General features: G+C 39.5%; 1 protein-coding gene across 1 annotated transcript; it reads right to left on the bottom strand.

Moving 5' to 3' along the window:
* Positions 1–326: 326 nt before the first annotated feature.
* Positions 327–4,040, bottom strand: LOC102780701 (extracellular calcium-sensing receptor-like). Its single transcript, XM_087851644.1, has 6 exons — positions 3,862–4,040; positions 3,338–3,636; positions 2,309–3,103; positions 1,930–2,157; positions 1,622–1,745; positions 327–1,225 (listed from the first exon to the last, which is right to left on the bottom strand). Exons 2-6 carry the CDS (start codon positions 3,599–3,601, stop codon positions 327–329), a joined length of 2,310 nt encoding a protein of 769 aa, XP_087707770.1. The 5' UTR covers positions 3,602–3,636; positions 3,862–4,040.
* Between the last annotated feature and the right edge of the window lie 6,384 nt (positions 4,041–10,424).

Here is a 10,424-nt window from a genome sequence, read left to right as displayed (position 1 = left end):
CATAGCTCAACATTGTTTCAATATCAGAATCTGACATTGTTTCAATGTCAGGTTTCAACATTGATTCAACATCAAAACCTGACGTTGTTTCAACATTAAAAAAGGATGCAAGAGTGACGTTAGGTCAACGTCACACTTCAACATTGATTCAATGACGTCGCCTGATATTGACTCAACGTTGTTTCAATGTTTCCTTGCTATCTGGGTATAAGAAGTGAATGCAAGCTAAAGGTTATCGAACCATACATATAATTACTATTGTGTGTCTTTATTTTATTAAGTAAGTAAACAAAATCTCATTTTCCTACATACAGTTTTCAAAGTGACTAAGGTGCCTTCTTCCCCATGATATGTTTTTTTGTATTCTTTTCTGGTTTCAGTAAGATGATATAACATTTGGGTATGAAGATGCAAATTAACAGTCCAAAACTTGATGCAAGTATAGCAAATATTTCTACAGCAACACTGAACTTCCCAGGGGAGCTGACATATGCTGGGATAAATGTAATCCACACTGCACAGAATATCAGCATGCTGAAAGTGATAAACTTGGCCTCATTGAAATTATCGGGTAGTTTTCGAGCTAAAAATGCAAAAATAAAACATAAAATAGCCAGAAGTCCTATATAACCAAGCACAGCCCAAAAGCCTGAGCCTAGAGCACATTCCAGAGTGATCTTGTCTTTGATCTCCTTAAAATTCTTAAATGGAAAAGGAGGAGAAGTTGTTAACCAAATGATACAAATGATAACTTGTATAAGAGAGAATGCTGTAACACAGAGTCTCTGCTGTGTCTGCCCAAACCATTTCTGAACACTACTACCTGGACGTGTAGCTCTGAAGGCCATTAAAACAACCATTGTTTTTCCCAGAAGACAAGAGATACAGAGGACAAAGGTGATGCCAAATGCTACATGGCGGAACATGCAGGACCAATCAGAGGGCTGACCAATGAAGGTCAGAGAACACAGGAAGCACAGAATTAGAGAGAAGAGCAGCAGGAAGCTCAGTTCAGAGTTGTTTGCCCTGACAATAGGAGTTTTCCTATATTTGAAGAAAATGAGTATCACACCAATTGTCATGTATGCCCCAAATACAGATGCTGCAGTGAGCAGTGCTCCCATAATTTCTTCATATGACAGAAACACTGCTTCCTTCTTGATACAGGCATCTCTTCTTTCATTTGACCAAAACTCAGGTAGACATCTCACACAGGTGACAGAATCTGGAAATGAATATTGAAGCAGATGGTACAAGTAGTTACAATCAGTACAATTCCATATGCCTGTGTTTGCATCTACAACATCCATGCAATATCCTACTGATGGTTTACAACATGTTTATTGAGTGAATAACACTTGCATTCTGTTTTGTGATCAAGTGAGGACTGACAGATGTGACATCTAGAGTGTCCATTAATATTTGTGATTGTGGCATACTTTACTTTACATTTTAGAGTAATTTGCATACAATTCTAAATATTTTCCAGAGTGCACAGAATCAGAAAGGAGTGAAGTTGCCCCCCCTGCCCACCTTCTTCAAATCCAACAAAAGTGGTGTCAAATGTATGAGGTATGCGTGTGCTGGTTTGTGCAAAGATTGAAATGAAATATTACCACACCTGTAATGTTGCTGATCTCTCCTTCTGCACATCTTATACAGTCATAGCAGCAAACAGGCCTTCCTTTCTGGAGAACCTTACGTGTTCCTGGGGGACATTTTTCATTGCAAACTGACACAGGAACCTGTATTATCAAGAACATTTAATTGTATAAGGAATTTGACCAAAAAAAATGTCTATGATCTTCTGTCAAACAATTTACTCATTTTGAAGCATCAAAACCAAAATACTGTGAAAAAAAATTAAGTGTATATTTCTAAAATGAAAAAAAAGAAATGAAAACATAAAACATAAAGAAGGAATTTTACCTGCTTTGAGTTTCTTGCCCAAATTAAAGACTTGTTTTGCAGATTTAGCTGTTTTTCTGGAACTATTGATGGATTATAAAGACCAACTGTAACAAATTCTACAATACCATTTTCTCTTGGCTGCCAGTTTATAATTTCATACTTTGCTGCTGGATCTCCATTCTCATTAAAGTAAACCTCATCTCCTTCCTTTGTTGTGAAGTGACTCTTTTGTATCTGTTGTAAAATCTAAGGAATATGACATAGCTTAATTCATTACATGATAAAGATTTTGCATCAACTCTTGCTTAAAAAATTTTAAGAATCATTTTTTATTAAAAATCTTCTTAATAATTTAACTTAATGTGAAAACTGTATTTTAAGCTACTCAAAAGCTCACCATAAATGGATCTAGCTGCACAGTTTTGTTACATGTTTTATTACAACTGAGGATATTGTGAAGTGCATGGGCCACTGCATACACTCCTTTGTAGACATTGTTAAAGATAGGCATGAGAGACATGTCAATGAAGCTATTTTGAACTCCAGTCACATCTTCTTGTCCAGTACACTCTCTTTGAGTGTTTGCTGATGACATTGACTGCCTAAATTTACAGTTAAATAATGCCTCCCAGAACTCAGTAAACAGCCCATTATTTGATGAATTCAGTGGCTTCTCATCCAGTATGAACTCTCTCAGGCCAGTGACATGTGCTTTGGGAATGGAAAGACCAATGGAACCATCTAGTATGTGATGTATGTCCATTTCTGCTGTTTGTGAATCAAATATCCAAGACTCACTGCCTATCCACTGATACCCAGACAAGTTATGGTACAAGAACTCATGTAGAAGCACATTCAAATCTGCACGGGAAAGGAATGCAACAATCACCTTGGAGGTTGAAGCCTTTATAATGCCAATTATCTTTTGTATTTTGTCAGATGGATCTGTTCTAAAGAAAGATACAGAATACTCCAGACAGATGCCCAGCTGCTGTGCAGTTTTTGTGAAGGTGGCCATGCCATTATTTCCATAATCATTATTGGATCTGATAGCTCCAACCCAAGTCCATCCAAAATACTTGACCAAATGGGCCAGGGCTCTGCTCTGGTAGTAGTCACTGGGTATTGTTCTGAGGAAGGATGGGTACTTGGTTTTGTCACTGAGACAAGCACATGTGGCAAAGTGGCTGATCTAGAATTAAAAATGAAAAACATATAGATGTGAAAGTCAGAGAATGAGAAAAGATAAAGCTGTTAAAAATAAAACATTCAAATTTACTGCAAAACTCGATTGTAAAAATATAAAAATACTAGTACTACTACAAATAAACAAAAACAGCTAATCTAAGAGAATAAAACATTTTCAAAAAATATTAAAAGATGAAAATTATATATAAAAATATAAAATTATATATAAAATACCCACCACTGGTACAAAAAAAGATCCAATGACAGCAGCAACTGCAATGGCTGTAGGAGAAGAAGTCGCTCCTATTATGGCCTGCACATATGCAGGTCTGGTACATGATGTCTTGGAGGGTATGGACACAATTTCATTACCATTAGCCAAAGCTAATGTAACTCCTGCGCTTCTGGCAACAGATCCACAATTATCATATATTTTATAACCCAGAGAGATTCCTGGCAGTAGGTCTGTACTGTTATTAATCTCCTCAATTGCAAAAAGCATAGCACTGGGCAAACTGCAAATCTCTGAAATTTAAACTTAATTGAGACAATTATTTGCATTGCATCATGTTCATTAAAACAGATACAAATAATCATGGGTAAATCTTGAAATACAAAGCAAAAACATTTCAAATTAAAGCATTTAATGAAAGGAAATTAAGTAACTAAAACAAATGAAAATACCTTTTACTCCTCAGTTGTATTTGTAATGAATCCCAACAGATTCCTTAAACGTAAATAGATTTGTAGTGTGTCATTTACCTGATACATTGTAGTGGCAGAGGTTGGTTGAGGTAGGAATCCTTTCTCACTTTCCAGCTTGTGTGAAAAGAGAACATCCCCCCCAGTATAATATCCCCATTCTTAGATAGCAGTGGGTTCTCAGGATCTCCTCTACGCCTGCACACTGGCTCCTCAGCATAAGAGACAGATGCCACCAACAACAGTTGCAGAAATGCCCATCCCTGCTCTGGCCATCTCTGTGTTGATGTCATTTCTTGAGCTAAACCCCTTAGTGGAATGAAGATGAAATACTTAAGCTGGTGTTTATACCTTCTGGTGCAGCATAAGAAGTTATCGAATAGTGGCAGTATATTCCCAGTAGATGTATAGGTCCAGCAAAAGGCGAATCATGCCCAAATTTGTATTTAAATATAGGTTATTATATATGTAAAACCAGAATATACACATTACACATGAACCAAAATATGAAGCAACAGTGCAAAAAACAATGCATTCAAAATAAATATAAACTAAACAATATTTTTCAGATATCATATTTCTATACAGAAGTCTTAGAGCTCTATTCCACAAGTTACAATAATCTATTCCACATTCACATCTGTGATTCATTGATGTGTTAAGATCTGTCATCACTCTGATATTAAATTAAAGTTGACATGAAATGCTAATGGAAATTTATAGCATGGACCCCTACTTTAAAAGCTGTCATAGATTTACCACTGTCTTGGAAGTGTGGTTTAACCCTTTAAAGCCGGTCGGACTGCACTGCAACCACGTAAGCTAGCGCAATAATTTTTTTTGCATATGAAACCGGAGGAGTTGTACTTACATCTAATGCCATCAGCTTGTCCTAGATCACAGTTTCCTTCCACATATAGCTTTGCAAAAACTGCATAAAAAGCACTTGCAGCAACAAAAACATAATATTCCAGAAACACGCTCCGATCAGCTGTTCATAACACTTCCTACCTCCATCAGCGTGAACTATCGCATGTCCGCCATGACCTGCCCGAAACCGGAAGTGATGTCATTTTGCGGAAATGTAGTTTTTTACCATCTGGGCCTTATAATATTTTCGTTTTTCCTGCAGTATATGAAAATTGGTGTATTTCAAAAATAAAACTATGAAGACACTAATAAATTTTCTGTGGTGGGAAACTAGTTTTTTTTTTTTTGTATTTACAGTTTTGAGGGATAAGCCTCTTAAATTTCTCTAACTAGAAATATATGTTAAAAAAACCAAAACAATTTTCAATTGTTTGTAGTTTATTGCACTTTTTTGCAATTTATGTAAGTACTATGCACTTAATGCAGACATACTATTAAATTTTAGGCTATAATGGTTGTATATATGTATATCAACTTGAAATGCTCCCAAAAATGGCACTACAGCATGTAAAAATATATTATAAGCTCTGGCGGACTTGGTAGGTCTTAAAGGGTTAAGATCCATTCCAATTTACTTGGAAGATAGACTCCATTCAGCATCAGCAGCAATGCACCAAATGCTAGACGAAAAGCTAACACACCACAAATGCAACTGTACATGATCAGCATTTTAGAAGTATTTTAGACATTTGACACCATCAGATATCTTTGTTTTCAGTGTAATTTTTGTTACTAAAAACTTATCTTGTAAAGTACAATATATTATATTTTGTTTTGATCCTATTCCAAGGAAGAGCTTGTTATTGCTATTACCAATATATTAAGAGAATTTTATTTTAACTTTATTTCCTTGATAAAATGGACCAGCGCTCTGTTCTGGTAGTAGTCTTGGCTTTTTGGTACTTATGTTTTTTTTCACAGAGACAAGCGCATGTGGCAAAGTGGCTGATCTAACAGAGTAAAACATTTTTTTAAATAAAAACAAATTATATCTATATATCCTCTCGCGAGAGGCCTGGGGGGTTGTAGGTCCTGCGCAGTATCTTTCCTGTTCCTAGGACTGTGCTCTTCTGGATAGAGATCTCAGATATTGTTCCTGGTATCTGCTGGAGCCACTCGTCTAACCTGCGGGTCACTGCACCAAGTGTTACCATGGTGACCACTGTTACCTTTCCGATTTCCGAACTGTTGGTGGCATCTGTCTCTCATGCTGAGGAGCCAGTGTGTAGGCAGAGAGGAGATCCTAAAAACCCACTGCTATCTAACAAAGAGGATATTGTATTGGGGATATTGTATTGGGCATGATTGTCAAGAGGGCCTGTGTCTGCAGAACCAGATATGGAGAAGGTTGAGTTAGTTTCACACAAGTTTTATTTAAGATCATGAACAACAAGAAAAAGTGCATGGTGTGGTGAAGTGAAGGGGTAAAGGCACCAAAGGTAAACAATTGGGGGAGACTCGTGGCATGGTGGTCTAGCGCTGGTAAATTGTGGACAGAGGAGATGGGAATTAGCAGGGACACAAAATGTATCCAGGAGGAAATGAAGGTTAGTGGGATATGCATGGTTTATTTGGCAGACAGAGTTTTGAAGCTTGCAGAGGGAGGTGAAGGTCCCGGAGTCTAGCTGAGTGTGGTGTGTGATGAGATATGCTACCACATCTTTTTTTGCTGCCAGAGATTAATAATAACTTATAATTAGTGCTGTCAATAGATTAAAAAATAGATGCGTTAAATGCGTTAAAAAAATGTATTTCCTTGACCGTGATGGCAGATTAACTTGCGTTAACACGTTAATTTTGACAAAACTACTTGTAATTAAATGTAGAGTGGTCTAAACACATGGTGAGTGAAAAGGGGTGAGATAAGGAGAAACACTTAGTGTATCATAAGATGCCAAGTCTATTATAGCAGAGTCCCCTGATCCAGTCCTAACTATAAGCTGTGTCAAAAAAAAAGCCTTAAGCCTTATCTGAAAAGTAGAGAGGGTGTCTGTCCCCAGATCCAAGCTAGGAGCTTTTTCCACAGAAGAGTTTTCAAGGAGATAGGGTTTTAGATGATGCTAGAGATGAACAAGCATCCGGTTCCATTAACTTCTGCAATCCAGTGGTCAGAGAAACTTTTTAACAAAAAACATTTTCACATATAAAACATGTACTACTTGAAAGACAAAAAAGATTCATAAACAACAGAACAACAAAATTAAAAACAGTGCCTTAAAGCTCCTCCCATACTACTTTTAATTGGAGATAAATTATCTGAATTTCAGGAGTGGAACCACTCCCCCAAACACGCCCCTTCTGTTTCTTATCTATATATGACCCTCAGTTCTACAAGCTGTTCGTTCTCTTTTTCGTGCGAACAAGGTTAGTTTTTGTCGGTTCTCGTTTTTGTGTGAATACCATTTAAGAAGGTCTTTAACACAGCTTATCTTAAAAGAGTAACATAATTTTATCTGATTCCCTTCAGGCGATCCAAGAAACCCAAACACTCTGAATGTCATGGCAGCGGTTCAGAGAGACCGAATGCCCTCTGCCATCCTGGGAAACTTTTTAGCAATTTTTTGTTAGCTTGATTTATTCAGTCATCTTCTCTCCAGTAAATTCAGTTATGAAGTAAGTCCGGCCACTGGCCGCCTCCACGAAATTAAGGAAGATCACTCACCAGCAAAGCTCGCAGCTCCACTTACGTTACTCTGAAACTGGCCCACATGCCGGGTGACTTAGCCGAAAGCCGACAGACATCAGCACCGGACTCAGAAGCCATGCCATTCCCACGCTTCTGTATGGTCTTCCGAATATGCTGCCGTTAAGGATTCAGACTGGGTTGTAGCCCGGTTTTAACTGCTTCTGTTCACCAGTATTCTAACTTTCGTAGGTTTTTAACCTCGCACTAAATATCAGTCCAAAGTCTTCTTCTGTGCAGAAGCAAAATTGCAGCTCCAAAAGCAAAAGCTACTGCGTACCTTGTAGCTCCACCCACCCATCAGCACCAGGTAGCAGGGGCAAGCTCAGTACTATGCACCTGCACCCCACCACCATTTAATGCACAGCTGGAAAATAGTCGCTAGTTCCATGCTCTGCTGCTCCTCCATGCCGTTTATCTCTGCTAAGCATAGGATGTCAGCTTTGATGTTTTCCATCCCTCTTTACGCAAAGTGCAGAAGCAAACTTTGGCATTGTGATGCCAGGTTCCTTCTCTATCTGTCATTCGCAAAATGCAGCAAACTCTGCATTTCTTTTTGCAAAAAGCAGCTGTGAACCCTTCTGGCACTGGGATGCCAGGATCTTTCTCTAGCCCTCATTCACAAACACAGCATCAAGCTTTTCTACCACCGATTTGGCAGTTTCTCTGAATTTATCATTGAAAAATGACAGGCAGTTCGTCTTGTAATCGGAAAGTTGCCAGTTTGAGCCCCGGCTCTGACAGTCTCGGTCGTTGTGTCCTTGGGCAAGACACTTCACCTGTTGCCTATTGGTGGTGGTCAGAGGGCCTGGTGGCGCCAGTGTCCGACAGCCTCGCCTCTGTCAATGCGCCCCAGGGCAGCTGTGGCTACAATGTAGCTTGTCATCACCAGTGTGTGAATGGGTGGATGATTGAATGTAGTGTAAAGCACTTTGGGGTCCATAGTGACTAAGTAAAGCGCTATACAAATACAGGCCATTTACCATTTTACTAAAAGCGCTGTCAAACCTAAAATGAGGATGTGGGCCCAGCTAGTGAAATATCCTAGGAACCACAAGTAGCCTTTGGTTTAAGACTGAAATTCTCAGTTGGGGTGATACAGCAGTATGAGTTCTCTAAGATAAGATGGGGCATGATTATTCAAGCCTTTGTAAATGAGGAGAAGGGTTTTAAATTTTATTGTAGAATAGAATAGAGAATAACCCTTTATTGTCATTGTACATTTACAGTGAAATTATGTGTGTTCCATGCCAAATATGCAAGAATAAAATATAAATTGCAAGACAGCAGAAATAAATAACAAACAGGAGATATACAATCAAGCAGCAGCTTCTGGTCCAGGTTATTCTTCCTCCGGACTCCGAGGAAGTGCAACCACTGTTGGGTCATCATTACAAGGGCGTTTATGTTGTGGGTCTAGGTGAGATCAGCAGAGATGTGGTTGCCCAGAAACCTGAAGATGGAGACAGATTTCACCCGTTCTACATTAAGTATAAGAGAGGAGTGGACTGTCTGTGCCTCCTGAACTCCATTATGAGTTCTTTTGTTTTAAGGGCGTCTGGCTTCAAATTATTTTCTAAACACCAGCAGGACCGATTTTCTACCTCCGACCTGTACGCTGTACAACCCAACCACTGTGGGCATACTTGACAATGACCCTGGGTGCATGGGTTGGTGTACAGTCAAATGTGTACAGGGCATAAAGTAGGGGGCTGTGAATACAGCAATATGGAGATCTGGTGCTGAGTGACAGTGGGCGAGGAGTCAGACTGATTGAGGCTGGCTGATTAGAAAGTCTTCTGAAGGTGGTACAGTCTGGTGGTAAGGATGTCTGGGATTGTGGTGTGGAATGCTGAGCTGTAGTCCACGAAGAGCATCTTCATGTAGCTCTTCCTGTTCTCCAAAGGGCCCAGTGCTCTGTGAAGGGTGATGGCATCTTCCATTGACAGACTTAGTGAAGGTCTCCATGTCCTGCTGTTCAAAGATGGACCAGTCTGTCAGATCAAAACAGTCCTGTAGCTGGAGGACAGCATCATCTGGCCATGTCTTAATGACCTGGGTGCTTAGAGAACTATGTTCCCTTTGGGGGATGTAGGCAGGGATGAGGAGCAGAGAGAGGTGGTCAGATTGTTTCAGGTTGAGAGAGGGGTGTTGCTCTGTAGGCATGCTTCATGTTAGTACACAAATGGTCCAGTGTTATATCCCCCCTGTTAGGACAATTAACACATGATTTTGGAGAGTACAGATTTAAAACATACCTTATTAAAGTCCCCAGCAAAAATATGGGCATCCCCCAGGTTCTCTCTCTGCTGTCTTATACAGTACATACAGTGTACAGGGTGGGCCATTTATATGGATACACCGTAATAACATGGGAATGGTTGGTGATATTAAAGTCCTGTTTGTGGCACATTAGTATATGTGAGGGGGCAAACTCCTCAAGATGGGTGGTGACCATGGTGGCCATTTAGAAGTCGGCCATCTTGGATACAACTTGTTTTTTCAATAGGAAGATGGCCATGTGACACATCAAACTTATTGGTAATGTCACAAGAAAAACAATGGTGGGCTTGGTTTCAATGTAACTTCCTTTCATGAGTTATTTGCAAGTCACAGCCATTGACATGTCGAAGAGGTTAACACGTGAGGAGCGGATCAAAATTGTGTTGATATCTGGTGAACGCAGTAACCGGGTCATTGCAGCAGATTTTAATGCAAGACACCCTACAAGACCACCCATCTCCCATGCTACAGATAGCAAACTGCTTGCTAAGTTTCGTGAAACTGGTTCAGTGTTGGATTTGCCAAAATGTGGACGCAAGAAAACTGTCACTAATGAAGAAACATCAGTGTCTGTCCTAGCTTCATTCAGCAAAAGCCCACAGCGTAGCACTCACCGCATGTCACTGGAGATTGGCATTAGTCAAACATCCCTTCGGCGGATATTAGCTATTCACAAATGGCACCCTTACAGACTCCAGCTACTGCAGCATCTCAACGAGGATGACCC

Source organism: Neolamprologus brichardi, chromosome 14 (genome assembly GCF_056152115.1).
Source record: "Neolamprologus brichardi isolate AB-2024 chromosome 14, ASM5615211v1, whole genome shotgun sequence".
Taxonomy (NCBI): Eukaryota; Metazoa; Chordata; class Actinopteri; order Cichliformes; family Cichlidae; genus Neolamprologus; species Neolamprologus brichardi.
The sequence above is the reverse complement of the archived record's forward strand: the minus strand, read 5'-3'. Positions and strand labels throughout refer to the sequence as shown.

Excerpts from the sequence above, each read along its gene's own strand:
- LOC102780701 (XM_087851644.1), bottom strand. The coding sequence starts at position 3,601 with ATGCTTTTTGCAATTGAGGAGATTAATAACAGTACAGACCTACTGCCA. Across the intron at positions 2,158-2,308 it reads TGCAGCTAGATCCATTTATG|ATTTTACAACAGATACAAAA; the intron begins GTGAGCTTTTGA and ends CATATTCCTTAG. Across the intron at positions 1,746-1,929 it reads GGGCAAGAAACTCAAAGCAG|GTTCCTGTGTCAGTTTGCAA; the intron begins GTAAAATTCCTT and ends TTGATAATACAG.